At 41.6% G+C, this 15,151-nt stretch overlaps 1 protein-coding gene across 2 annotated transcripts in view; it reads right to left on the bottom strand.

Annotated features, from left to right (window-relative positions):
- The window catches only part of LOC147883801 (osmosensing histidine protein kinase SLN1-like), a 42,780-nt gene extending 36,932 nt beyond the window's left edge, over nt 1–5,848 (bottom strand). The window contains exons 1-2 of one of the 2 annotated variants that reach the window (XM_087398250.1): nt 5,724–5,848; nt 3–479 (exon numbers count right to left, since the gene is read on the bottom strand). In XM_087398250.1, coding sequence (XP_087254376.1) covers nt 3–362 — 360 coding nt within the window. In that variant the 5' untranslated portion in view covers nt 363–479; nt 5,724–5,848. Of the gene's footprint in view, nt 1–2; nt 480–5,681 lie in introns of both variants that reach the window. The other variant, XM_087398251.1, reaches the window with a different exon arrangement.
- Nucleotides 5,849–15,151: the final 9,303 nt, after the last annotated feature.

Genomic DNA, 15,151 nt, shown 5'->3' with positions numbered 1-15,151 from the left:
ACCTGCCAATGAAAGCAACCATTCTTGTAACACAAAGGATGCTTCAGCAACCATCCACAAGAGAGGGATTCCACTAATGAGAACAAACCAAAGGCAATGGATGCAGGCAAATATGATCGAGGTTGTCGCTTCTGGAAATACCATACATTGATTCCGATAGTTCCAGAAAGTATTCCCGGAAAGACCTTATAACCAAATATTAGAACTGCAGCCACCATTATGCCAGATGGAGCCCATATGGGAGACGCCTGAGATCTCAATATTGACAATGTGTCTGACAATTGTCCAGTTCCAACATACACACAGGCAATAACAATATTTATTATGAACCACTTTGGTGACCCCCATTTGAGATCTCTCATGTTTCAGGTGTTTTTGGTAAACCATGAGAGAGATCAAAATCATAAATCAAAAGAATTTCGTACAGATCCTGGATCATTCGCTCTAAGGCTTCAGTCTGTTACTGCAGATCCTGTAACCTGTTGGGAAAGAACCCCATCCCATTAAAATACAACAAAGAAAGGTGCTCGAAGGAAAGAATAAAAAGTCCTATGAAGATATATATATATATAAAGTCAAGTGCCAATTTTACGACACCTGATCATGAGATGAATGAAATTGCCTCATTTTAAAACTCATAAAAACAACATCGTTTGGGCTCTTCGAAAGTTTATATAGTGTCTAGTTCCTGATAAACAAGATCAATGACTCGTGCTGAATGAACAAAACTTTTATGGGTCCTGCTTTCGCAAAGCAGAGAAGTAGTGACTTGCCCTGCTCAGAGCGGTTTTTTTACCAACACTTAATGGCGTAGGGTGGGAGGAGTCTTCTTGATGGTTTAGACTGGTATAACCTTTGATGTTTCATTAGGCGGGTAAAATTTCAACAATTGGATGCAGTTCAGTGTGCTCTTCTCTCACTAGTTGGGTATGTGGCCTTTTTCTAAGGTTTGTTGAATCAAGTTTCTTTGTTTAAAAGTATGCAACACCCCCACAAAGTAAAGGCTTGACAAATAAGGACTAATCCTTCCTACAGAACTAATACTATAACAATGACAGGTAAAGACAAGGCCTTTTCAACAAAATGACAACCATGTCTTCTTTCCTTTCACAGGAAATGTTTAGATGGCACCTGCTTCTCCATCGTATTGCCCCTATAGTGTCGTTTTTCAAGCCCCCTCAGTCCTCCATGTCCCTGCCTTGTGCACCTTCTTCTTTATTTTCTTCCCTTTCCCTTGGAGTGACCACTTTTCTATGCCTGCCTTCTCCTCACGTTCCCAATCTCTTGCATTGCTGTGTCATTTCGTTCCCCTCCCCACAAACAAACTGTCCATCACTCAATTCTTCTGTGATTCCTAACTCCCTTTGCTTTACACTGTGCCCATTTCACATCTCTCACTCATTCTGCCTCAAAAGCTGTTAGAAATGTCACTGCCCCACCTGTGAGTCCCCCAATTTGAGGGGACAAGGGGGCAGGAGCCTATAGGGAGATTGGGGGGGGGGGGGGCCTGAGAGTACCTTGCTGTAAGAGGGCAGCCTGCATGGAACACTGCGCCAGCATCACGGGCCCATGCGGGGGGCATTGCAGCACATGAACACCAGCCAGCAGCAGCCCAAAAGGTCCTGCATATGGGGCCTTATATAGGCCAAAGGGTTGGCCCAGAAACAGACCAGAAGGCGGCCATCTTGGCCCTTCTGGGGGTCGGTTCTAGCAGACTGGAACCGACTGAAAAGTCGGCCAGTTCTAGGGGCTGGCTGCCCACCTATATAAACCCCCTCCCCCCCACACTTCTCTTCATCACTTGCACTGACCAGCCTTGCACCGGCAAGTGCGCAGGGAGAGGAGTAGACTCAGAGTTTGGTACAGCATCTCCTTGCTGTTTTGCATGCTCACCTCTTGAGCTTTTGTCAGCCCACTGCTGTGGAACAATATATCTGAGTTTTGCTATCTTTCTCTCCCCTTCTCTTTGAGTGTTGTTTGAGCTGTGATCGGGAGTGTGAGGAGTGAGTGATTCTATCCTCTACTTTCCAACAAAAGCTTCCTCCTATCCTCTTGCTGTAGCCACTGCCTCACCCGTCCACAGCATTCCTACATTCATTCCTTTCGGTTCGTATCGTCAGACAACTATTTTATTATTTCTCAGTGGCAGGCAACAGCAGAAGGGCTTCTCACTAAGCCTTACTTTTCTTCCTACCAGCTTACATCTCAAATTAATTTCTTGCAAGCAGTTCCTTCATCTTTAAAGATCACCTTTCTTGTCAGCTTTAATCCCAATTCATTTTCTCGTAAGCGGTTCCTCCATCATTTAGGTATCACATTACATCGTGTTTCTTTGGAGGACAGATTCCCTTGATCCAGCACAACCTCTTCAACTTTTGGGCAAATTGTGTGTGTTACTAAGCTTTATGGTCATTATATCATGCCCAACTCTCACCTGTATAGGCTCTCCTATGTGGATATTTCTCGTTTTTCCCTGCATCAGTCACTTCAGGATGTTTAGGCCCAGGTAAATCCTCCTCCGGCCAAGTTAGAAGTGTTCTTTCACTGTTTTAAGTTCTTGAGAAGAAGTTGCTCCCCGTGTGTTAAGCCACACAGCTTTGTGCATATTGTTCACCTAAAATGCTGAAGGTGTCAATCCTGGCAGACAACTCAAGCTGAGAGCCCATCCATCCATTTGCCATTTAATCAAGACATGTATGCTTTTAAGTTTGTAAACCTTCCCTCTTTCTCTGGCTGATACATTGGAGACTTTGATGTGCATGATTGTCGAAGCCTTGGTAGTTACGCCATCATGCTCCATTGGCAACCACCAAACTGGAGCATAATTTCCAGTCTTGCTTGTTGAATCCCCTTGAGGTACACTGCCGGCTGAATTTGTTATACAAGAGGCTCATCAAATGTAAAAGAGGAACCCACTCTGTAAAACGAATCAATACATTGGACTACACTGTATATCGATTTTCTCTGAGCTCAACGTTGCGAAACACATTTTCCATCCACTGGCCTTTTACGTTGAGATAAAGCTTGTTTGTTTTTGAATTTGAGGTTGCTGTTGAAACAAAAAAAGTGGAAGACTCCGTTATGAAGGCTTTCCCATCTAGCAAGAACGGGAACTACCTTTGTCAGGGGTGTGCACTGTGTTATGATAGATAGATGTGTGTGTGTGTAGTTTAGAAAATAAAAATAAAAAATATTTGAGTCGTGGATGATGCTGAAGACATACTCTCTTGCCGCCTCCTCAGGCAAATGTCCAATTGTAACTTGGTTCATATTATGCCCTCTGAAGATGACCGAGCCGCGAAGCCACTCCATAAAAAAATAAAAAAAGTGTGTGTGTGTGTGTTCACAGTTGTGATGTCTAGGTTTGCTTATCACACATCTTGAATTTAAGGACATGCTGGTGCTCAATACTTTGAAATTTTTAGTGTTTTGCAGTGGTGTCCAATGATCAATCCTTTAAATTCTGAGTTTGGTTGGGATTATTACTATCTGCAACTGGTACTCCCTCTTCAGCCTTTATGATGATTAATTACTGTTTTAATGCTTCCTATAACAACTCATTCTTGGCCTTCGCCGTCCTCTGATAGTTATGTGGAACAATATATCATAGCGTTACACACTCGTTATTACAAAGAATTTACTATCGCTTGAGACTTGCAAACATTGAAACCACTTAAACAGCTGAATCTTGGGCTTGGAAATTTACTATTTATACTGCTTCTTATCTAACCTTAATTGTTATGGCGTGTGAGCTCACATCTAACTCGCATCTAACGTCGTGTACATGGCACAATTGATACATATCTATGGTACTAATTTGCATAGATATCTACCTAGATTGCCCGACTCAATGCATTATTGTACGACAGTAATCCACATGCTCCATGTTAACTTTTCCCTTGACAAGTCTAAGGCAATACCAACCATACATTCCTTACTTTTAAAGATGTCCTTTGCCTTTAGCTATTGATACATGTCCTTAGTACGTGGAAGAAAGCAAAATCCCCACATATCCTGCTATTTTAAACTTCGTAATGTTTTTCCTCGATTTTCCAGCTATGGTGGGAATGCGCAGCACCTCATTCTAATGGTAGTAATGTATCTCTCTTTATCATGTGATCATATGTGCCGTTCCTTGATAGCTCAGTTAATACATTCTGATAGAACGTAAGCGTTGAAGACTCATATTTTCTCCGTCCAATTTCATAAATTCTCTTGGGACTGTCAAAATGCCCTTTGAGGTCTACAAACAGCGATAAAAATAATCTGGAGTCACCTCTGCTAGCTTAGACCTCATGGCAACCAAAGGATTGTGTCATTGAACAATGAAAACCTGCTAGCTATTGACCTCCTTGTGGAGACAGTATTTGCTGTATTGGCATGTTTGCTGTATTGCCACATGCCAAGAGGTGAAAGGGAACTGACAGTCTCCCTCCTCAGTCGTTTCACTGCTCCACGCGATGTTAATGGAGTGAGATCAAAGGTTCATTTAGAGGAGGTATAAATAAACCTATACGTCAGCTGACTTGCTTGACGTAAGACTGGTCAAACAGCTGACTTCTTTGATGGGCGGCCCTAGATCAGGCCCCACACTAACTCCATTTTGAAGGAATCCGCTGGAGGAATGCCTTAAAAAGACCAAACCTACCCTTGAAACATCAAGGACCTAGTCCTCATACACATGCACTTAGCGCCTCTGTTCTAAGTGGCCCATTCCCTCCCGTCATGGCCATAGACGCAGCTTTTGGGCATGCAAACTTGTCCAAAAAATTCATTGATTATCTTAATTTGGCATGAATGCATTTTAGCAATCAATCTTTTTCCCGCTTCTATACTCTGCCTTCATCCCTTCTAATCTTTTTCCTGCCTCTTCATCTCTTCTTCAATTCCTCCTATGGCACCTATTGGCTGTTTCCTGAAAAGCGGCTTATCAGTTAATCCTTCAAAGATGAAGTTGCTCATCTGCTGCAGAATAAGTGGTCATTTCCTTTGGTTTGCTTTATGGAAGTCCAAAATCAGTGTTGGTGTACTTTACCTAAGGATTAACACATGTAGGATCATGGACGTGGAAGGTGATTCCAACAGGTGGTGTTCGATAAGCAAATTTGAGATCTTACGGCAATCTACCGCGCTCACGGGGTTGGCTAAATGCAGCTCGATTACACGTCCCTTCGTAATTCTGGAATTCCTACAATAGTTCCACCACCCATTGGCATTTCTCCCAATCGTAGTTAGCGTTGCTTGAATCTTGCATGGAAACCCTCGCTAAGTACACAATTCCTCTCTAAGATCATAGAGCGATCTCGCTTTGAAAATTGCTCCTCTATGGGGTCAGGTAGGCCTCAGGTTTCTCCCAATGGGTTTTACACTCGCTCTAGACGTTTGCAAAAGGAACTTGAAAATATTTAGAAAGGATGTGACTCGGGAGATCCTACTGAGGCAAAAGGCTGATGTGCTCTTGAATCATTCTCAGCCACACAAAACATTATTTTGATCTACGCCGGTGGGCGGGGCAGGGAGGACGCGGGGAGAGAAGAGGGGGCGGAGAGGAAGGGGGAAGGAAAGGTCAAAAGGGGCGCGCGCAAAAATAGAAGCGCTTTTTCTATTGGAAGCGACAAAGCGGCTTGAAACAGGGAATTCAACCACAGCGAATTTAGTACAAATGTAAAAGGAGGTTTTGCCTGCTGGAAAAACGAAAGGCGCACGTAGACGACATTGCCAACCTGAATACAAGCCTCCACCATCGTCCCACTTCACGTTTAGAGTCTTGGAGTTGGAAAAGCAGGAACGCCACGCAGTCGATTGCCGACCCGCGCAAAAGAAAAGTGCGCACAGACTAAGTCTCCACGATTCGTATTCAACGCTTATGAAGACCACACAGGAGAGCACGGTACAATCGCTGCAGCAGAAATCCGCAACGCACGCATTGCATTTTGCAGCTTTCGCAAGCTTGCACCGAATGTTTTACCATATTTGGCGCAGCGGGTACAGAAGACGCACCACTCTCCTCAGTCAAAAATAATTTCCGACACAGAGCTTTCAAAACGCCGAATTTGTCGAAAACGCGGTACTTCCCGCAAGCGACTAAGTCGAGACATCGCATAGTCTCGTCCGAACGGACCAGCCATCACTTGCGAGGAAAAGCTCCTACGATCCTTAGTTCCAACTTCCCCTGCTCCAGACACCAAACGACCGAGAGCGAAGACGACGATGCACATTACGCATTGCAGGAGGGCTCCTACCTGCAGCTGCTCATCTTGGCCTGTCTCGTTGCTATTCTGCTAGTCCTGGACTCCTGGAGCCTAGCTGGCGCAAGAAGAAGAAAAAGAAGACAAGCCTTTCTGACAGAAACGCTCCCGCTTTGATTAATGATCTGCGCGTCCTCTATTCTTAAATTGTTTTTTCCTCCTTCAACTCTCTGTGCAACCGATCCATTTTTCTGAACTCTAAGCTGACTGCTATACTGCCATTCTCTTAACTCTTTCGGTTTCCGCCGTTTCTGGACTCTGAACTCTCCCTGCAACGGATCGTTCTACTGTGCCGAGGCTCCCGCACTGTTGTAGCAGATCCTGTGCAACCGCTTACCGACCCTGGTTTCCTGTTGCAAACGTCCGAAGCATGTTGCGGAGTGGCAAGTTTGCGGCAGAGGTCGTGGGAGGTGCGAAGCGAGCAGCAAGGGGGGGGGGGAGCGGGGGACGATTTTTTATGTTTTTTCGGTGGAAAGCTATGACGAAAGGGGAAGGCAAGCGGGGAGGTAGAGGAGATGAAGGAAGGAAGGAAGGGAAAGGAGGGGAGAGGGGGAGGGGGAGGGAGGGAGGGAGGGAAGGAGGGGGGAGGCGGGGAGAGGTAGCTGTGGGGGAAGGGGAATGGTGGGCAGAGCTCGAAGAAGGAGGCGGAGGAGGAGGTAAAAGAAGAAGAAGGAGACGGTAATAAAGGGGGAAGCGCATTCTTGTGTGTGTGTTGTGAGAGAGAAGAGAGAAACATGCGCTGCGCTGTGCAGAGCGTGCAGTGCCAGTGGACCCTTCCTTGGTTTCCGCAATTCCCCCAAACCTCTTGCTTCGGCCCGAACCTCCCCGTACCTTTGGACAGCTTACGACAACCCCCTTTTTCTTTCCCTTATTTACTCAATTTTTTTTTTATTCATCATCTCCCCCCGAATCATCCATGCATCTCCCCCTCTTTTCATCGCCACCTCAGCTTCTCCCCATCTCATCATCCATCATCATTCTCCTTTTCAATTTCATTTAGATTAGATTAAGCGCCTCTAACTGCCCACTCCCCTTCCTTATTCTTAACCGCCCACTCCCCCGCCTAACATTCCCCAAAAGCCCTCCCCTTCGCCCCTCCCATTGAAACCTACACGCTTTTGGGACCTTCCAAAACAGAGGGCACCATTTCCCAAACTTCAATTATTTGCCACTCTCCTTGTACTTACCTTTGCACAACCAGCAGGTAAATAGAACTCCAAGTACAACTTGAGATATCATTCATTGCTCTAGGGGAAAACCCGATTTTCATATATATAGAAGCATAGCCCTACAAACACTCTCAAAGACCTTATTAAGTCATCTAAAACAACCTCTATAAGCCTCTTCTCTAGACCTTACTAAGTCATCTAAAACAACCTCTCTAAGCCTCTTCTCTAAATTGAACTACAACGCACAACTCCTTACATTTAACATAAGAGCATGTCCCGGAGTATTCGAAGGAGCTGATTCATTCTTCCTATTTTTGGACCCGCCTCGATTTTCACACAGTGAGGCAATAGGAAATATAGAGCGAATCTAGAGCGTGCCCCCCGGAGACTGGAGATGCCCACTCTGCAATTTCAGGTCCTTTTGGGCTCAAAAATGATGTGTCTCAATACCGAGTCTGTGGCAGCCTGTGCCAAACGGAGCTTGCATTAAATGTGACGCTCCTGCTAGCTGATCAACATATCCTGCTCTGCCATGGGGCCTGGAGAAACGGAGGTAAGAATTTATGATCTTCCAAAAAGCTAGTTCTATCGGTCCATGGGGACCTTCTCTAAAGCTTCCCTACAAACTCACCATGTAATGAACTTTGAAGTCCCTACGAAATTCAATTTATTTTAACTACCCAAGTAGAAGGTAAGAAAGGTGAGAACTACTAAAATACTTCACCTCAAACCACCTTTTTTTTTTAACTCTCTTTTTTTCTTATATAAGTTGCACCATCACGTAACCACATACACTAGAGCATGCAAATACTTTCAAAGCCCTTTGCATGAAATTATGAACCATTCATGCAAGTGTGCAGAGGGAGTACATAGCCATTTCCCATAATTTCAACTACTAGATTACCTTTTAACAAGGCTCTCATTCCGAGTGTTTGTCTCATATTCACCCCACACAAACCTTTCCTTATCATCATTTTTCTCACACCCCCATGCACACCTCACCCTTTTTTCTACCTTCTTCCACCTTTCATGCAATTGAAACTTGGGCCCTGCCCCCTCCCCTTCTTTCGGCTCTTCCCTTTTATCGAGACCTTAGCAAGCACTAAAGGAAGACGTGCTCCACGCACCAAAGTCTCAAAGAATCTCTCCATTATTTTCCTACCCTAGAAAATGTCAATGTTATGTGTCATGTTAACACGCGTGCCAACTCCCCCATTACTTTAAGACGAGTGCTAGCATGGTGCTCCTAGTTATCCACACAACATCAAAATTCAAAGAATCTTCCCCCATTCCCATCACACACGAGACAACACATGGCTTTATAAAATATTACCATGCATCTCTCTCTCTCTCTCTCCATGAGTACACCCATGTTTGCATGAAATCTATGTAAAATGTCACATGTTACATTTTGATGTGCTGGCCTTTAAAGAGTGACACTAGCAAAAAACATCCCAAAGGAAATAAATATTAGTAAGTAGTAAACCGTTCCTTTTATTAGTATACTTTGAACTTTGAGTTTTAGATATGGATTGATGGAAAATGAGTTTCCTACATGCTTTCTAAATATGTTGAAAGGACGTCTCTCTCTCTCTCTCTCTCTCTCTCTCTCTCTCTCTCTTTCTCTCTCATACACACACACACACACATTTTTAACAGGACAAAACTGATATGTACCACAAATTTCTTTCACAAATGAAGAAATGCTTTAAGTCTACCTTTTTGTCTTTACAGTGGTATTATTTGGGGGAAGGCACTTGACTACGTCCATCAGTAATAAAATTATATGCTAGCACATGTAAGAGGTTGTCGAAGTACTTGTTTAGATATACCTATAAATTTTCTATGTATGAAATAAGAAAGAACAGCATTTACAGTCATAGGCAATAAGCATTAAAGTTTTGAATTTCATATTCATCATGTTCCTATGGAATTGAATTGATAAAACTTCAAGGGTTGGTCTACCTTCATGTCTTTCTATTTGATACATGTCTTTCTAATTCATCACATTCTTAAGGAATTGATTTAATAAAAATTCAAGGGTTGATCTACCTTGTGGAGCACATATTCATGTCTGTCCAAGTGATATATGTCTTAAGGCTTTTTATATAGAGCTAATGGGCTCTTTTATATAGAGCTAGTATCCCTAATTTCTTTTACTTCAAAATCTTTTATTACCATTAGAAGAAAGAAGCTACTAGAGAGGGAGAGTGACTCTCTTCAGGGGTTTGAAGACCCTAGCATTAGATTAAGCACTAGACCAATTAGCTACCCCTACTCAACCAAAGAGGACCAAACTCTAGAAAACATCAATTCAAAAAATGAGAGGGAGGCATGAAAGGGGGGAATTGAACTCTTTAAGGGGGTTTGAAAAGGAACAATCTATGAGGGAATGCCTCCTAATGGTGAATAAGCATGAGCATCACATTGTTATTAGAGGAGGTTGCCCTCATTCGAGAGCGATGGCATCATCTACAACATAGTTAATAGTCATCCCACAAATAAGAAAACAAACAATTTCAAGTCTAGTGGTTGGCAATCAACGTCAAAGGTGCAATTCTCTACATGCAATCCCCATTTAAGAGCATAGATATCGGTCAATCAAGCCCTTTTTCCCTCTAATGAGTACAAAACAATTAAATTTTTGAAAGAAAAATGAAATGCATCTCACCTCATTTTAGTTTATCAAAATTTGTTTTAACCTAAGGCAAAAGTAGAGATTGAATGAGCCATGAGTATTAGTAGCTCGTGAAATATCATGTGAGGATTGAAAGGAGCCACACTGATCCCATGCTATTGGTTCATCCAAGGTAGTAAGTGTAACTGCACAACCTTCTCTTTTTTTTTTTTAATAAAATGAATGCTTACACTAAGTATAAAAAAAGGGAACAAAATAAGGGGGTTAGTCCCTTGGAAACCGTACAAAATTTGGCTGAAATGGGGGCAAGAGCCTGAGGCCTGCGCTCCTAGGAGCGAGCTACGCAGAGCTATCCTACCCTAAAGCTCGCCTCGATTGATAGCATGACTAACAACGGGGTCCGTACTATCAAGAAGATTCTCGAAGTCCCTAAGGTAGGTCTTCACAACTGCGAGGATTGTAGTGGCTCTACAGCCAACTTAGATGCCATGTTTAAACACCATTCTGTTCCTGATTTCCCAGACTCCTAAGATTATCGCCGCCCTAAGGTACGGCTAGCACACAATCAGAGTCGACAGCATCCTGACGTACTCTCCCATCATTGGGAGCCTCCACTACTTGCTGATGTAGAGCCTTGCCATTAGCTCTGCTCCTCTTATTGTGGCCTCCATGCAACTCCACACTTCTCTGACAAATGAGCACTTCCAGCACAGGTGGATAACGTCTTCGTGCACTTTTTCGTAGAGGGTACAGCTGGGATTGACCTGCATGTTCTTCGCTAGCTTGAAGCAGACCAGGAGCCATCGGTGGAGCATTTTCCAGAGCATGAACTTTGTCTTTCTCACCCTACAGTCTTTCCAGATCTCGGTCAGCCTTTTCTTCCACCACGCAGCCCCTCTCCTTAATCCTCAGATCTAATTAAGCCTGGCCGCCAACCCTCCCTACTGGTGCAGGCGTCTACTAATGACTCGAGTGGAAATATTTATGAGCAGGGTTCGCCGGACAACCCATTGTCCGTCAAGGCCATGGATCCGAATTCTAGGCTTGGTTCATTGGCCACCCATCCGGGATTCTCTCCAGCACTGCTCTCAACAGATCTTCCTCCCCTTGGGAAACTGCAAACTCGTCCGCCAACTTGTCGAGTGCACAACCTTAACCAATGTATCTTTTATACCACTTTCTCTACAACATTGTGTGCATATGTTTGTATATATGTGTGCATGTGTGTGCGTTTGTGTCTTATTGCTTATAGAAGATGGCACTGAATGGCGGTACATAATTCAAAATATTCCTTCTTCCACATGTAACTTGCTTGCCCCTATGTGCTTTACAGCATTCGTATCCTCATATTTTGCTAGCATTATTGCCACCAATCCTTGTGTGTAGGCGATATTAGCGTGTGCATGTATGTGTGTGTGTGTGTGCGTGTGTGCATGTGTGTGTGTGTGTGAGTGTGTGTGTGTGAGAGAGAGAGAGAGAGAGAGAGAGAGAGAGAGAGAGAGGTCTTCATACAAAGCCAGCATTTTATTTGGAGGCTTTGGAAACCAATCTTCTTGTTGTCTCAATAGCAAGATGAGAGAGAATTTTTGGAGGCTTCTGAAACTAATCTTCATGTTATTTCTTTGTGTGTGTGTGTGTGTGTGTGTGTGTGAGAGAGAGAGAGAGAGAGAGAGAGAGAGACTCTACAAGAGTAACTGTTGTGATGACTTTGAAGTTGGACGACTTTTCTCAAAGATGCTTTTGCTTGAAGCATACTTCTACCTTGACGAATGCCTACATCACACATGCACATATTGTGTAGCCTAGACATTTGCAGGAAGATACAATGTTTAACCAAATGCAATAGAGAAGTCTTAGGAGCATAAAAATGTGGTTAAATTTGGACTCGGTTTGTAGCAACTCATAAGCTCCTACAAAATTAAATGTTGAGTGAATCTTTTTTTTTTAAGAACTAAAATTGTAGCAAAAGTCATGATTTAAATTGCAAATACTACAAAAACTGACAACTTATAAACTTCAAAAACTACAAAAAGAATGGCAACTTATAAAACTAGGGCTCTAGCCTCCATGTCCTAATGAACCATACAAAACTATGAAGTGGTCCATAAAATGACCACCATCCCATTAATGTATGTATTATATCTCTTAAAAGGTGTCTAACTCACAATTATCCGTTCAAAAAGGCACAATCAAGTTGAGATTTTACTAATATTTTTGAGAATCTACCTTCGGTGCCATCCGATGATTGGTAAATATGTCATAGACATAAATACATTTTAGTATAACCTTACTTTTCCCAATCATCTATCACAAAATAGCAAGGTCAAGGATTGAGCAAAACCCATTCTTTAGCGAAGTGTGTTTTGTAGCTATGTTTATAAGCTAGAAGCGGAAAGTAAAACAAGTCATCCACCTAAAGACAAGTGTAAAGCATCCTTAATTCAAAAAATAATTGCTTTTGTTTTTGTTTAACATATAAAACAAACCATAATGTGAGTCTCAAGAACAGCTTTTATTCTATATGTTTTCTATGCAATCATTAATCCATATATTTTGGGCAATTCTCTCAAAATATAAACCCCTAACTCGTCGCCCAATTTTCATAATCCATATATTTTTGGCAAATCATGGTGGATGAAGGATTAAGTCAACCCATGTTATGCTTTAAAATCAACCATAGAGACACTAGACGAGTGGCTACAAACACTTTACATCAAACCTCTCCCTCTCTTTGCTCCTAATTTTTTTTAGCAAAAATCTATTTCTTGGGAAAAGGTGACTGGCTTCTCTCTTACATATTTGAGAAATCATTCAATGTTGGCTTTCATTTTTTCATCATTGTTTGGAATATTAATGTGTAAACTTATGGTCTCTGCTTGCACATGATGATTTATGAACTTCAAAATATCTACTAGGCATTGATGAAATCTCTATTCAACATAGAAGCAATTTTTGCTATCAAATCAAAATCTCAATTGCATATGTATGTAATTTTATGTCACACCTACACTCGAGTTTATAGAGGATGTCACCTCATATCCTTGTTATCACTATTTGTTCCCTCCTCCTTCATCTTCATGATCCTCCATTCTAGATTTTTAAGCTTTTAACTTTTTGGGTTTCAATCTGTCCCTTTCCCATCCTCTTGACCATTTGTTGCATGTGATAGCTACAAAGAGAGATATTTGCATGTATGTTACTCTCATGAAAATAAAATTCATTGCTTGTTGGGAGGGTTCTATTTCTATGTATACGTCACTATTTGTGATTTGTTCTAGCCCAGAAAATAAGTATTACACAATCTTTGTTCATATGGTGATTGGGGGCTTTTAAGAGGAAATGTATTCTTACCCTAATGGGATGATTGGCTCCTTCTAAGTTCAAGATATGATACAAATATGGCATGCGTGTTGGTCATAATTTCCATATCACAAGGTAAATCTTTGTCTAAAGCTATATGTGGTATTAGAAGTATTGAGAATCCCTTGGCATTTGCAACAATTTAACATCAATCACCATGTATTGAGGAAAGTTTTTCATTAATATTATTTGAAATATGATCAATAAGTTGCTTGGATATAAATGTGCCACAACCTCACTTAATTGCTTTTTAATCTTTTTTGAAGAGTACTTTGGGATATTTGCATGGCCATTGGGTGGTACCCATGTCCCCGATGCTTTTAATGGTGGATGCTACAGCAATCATCTTTAAGGAGTAGTGTGATGCCCAAGGCATAAGCCCTATTTTTGTAGTGTGTAGCCCATGGCATAAATCCTTTTTTATAATCATCTTAAGGAGTAGTGTGCATTCCAAGGCATAAGCCCTTCTTTTGGTAAAGTCCCTTCATCATTTTAGTTTGAAAGATAAGCTATCATTTGTTTATGCATGTTAAGAGCATGAGAGTTTAGTCCTTGTGAGACCTCATTTTTTTACATTGACAAGATTTCATTAAGTCACTTTTCTTTTGACAGAAATCCTCTCTTTATGGCACTCAGTTTCCCTTTCTCCTCCTTCTCATATCTTCAATATAGTTTCTCCTTATTGACTTAGATGAATTTGATCCATCCTTAGATACTAGGTCATGTCTACCTTTTTTTTATCATAGCAGAGATGTGACATTGAAGTTGACATAATGCCTTCAGTTTGCAATTTCGACAAAGGTACACCCTGTTTATAATCAACTTTATAATGTGTTACAAACCAATCTTACATTCAAGGATGGATACATAACCGACATTTATTTTGGATAAAATATCTTTGAACCTACATATTTTGAGATTATATTTTCTTTAAAATACTAGTTGTAGTGTCCTTTAATTGCATTCATTCTATTATGAAAATCATACGATTACTTGGATTCCATTTAAACTATTCCTTTCAATTCTTGCATAGATTAAGCAATTTGTTTAGCATTTTAGTGGAGGCAACATAGGCTCAAACAGCCATAGTGGTCATTAAAAAATTACGGGATTTCAAATATTACAATTTAGTTTCATAAACCTAATAAAATTTCGACATGAATCTAGTACTAACAAGATTGGGAATTTTTTTAATTCCTTAATCAAGGAGAACATGATGGCTCTTTTATTAAAACTTAAGCACCTATCCTTGGTACCGAGAGTCTTATTCACCAATGAAGGCACACTAACTACCCAGAGATTGATCCAAGTATGTCCATTGTACACTATCCACCCATGCAGCTAGATGAGAAGCACTTGCTAGTGCTTCTCATCTAGTTGCATGGGTGAACTCAAAGATTGACCCAAGTATGTCCATTGTACAACAAATTTCCTCTTGCTAGTGCTTCTCATCTAGTTGCATGGGTGAGCTTAGAGATTGACCCAAGTATTTCCATTATTATTCCTTAATCAAGGAGAACATGATGGCTCTTTTATTAAAACTTAAGCACCTATCCTTGGTACCGAGAGTCTTATTCACTGATGAAGGCACACTAACTACCATACAACAAATTTCCTCTTGCTAGTGCTTCTCATCTAGTTGCATGGGTGAGCTCAAAGATTGACCCAAGTATGTCCATTGTACACAGTCTAAGATTGGACCTAAGTATGTCCATTGTACACGGTCCATTAAGCAA

The sequence above is a fragment of the Dipteris shenzhenensis genome, chromosome 27, assembly GCF_047967505.1.
Source record: "Dipteris shenzhenensis isolate YYH24624 ecotype China chromosome 27, Dip_SZ_1.0, whole genome shotgun sequence".
NCBI lineage: Eukaryota > Viridiplantae > Streptophyta > Polypodiopsida > Gleicheniales > Dipteridaceae > Dipteris > Dipteris shenzhenensis.
This window is presented reverse-complemented; position numbering and strand designations above follow the sequence as displayed.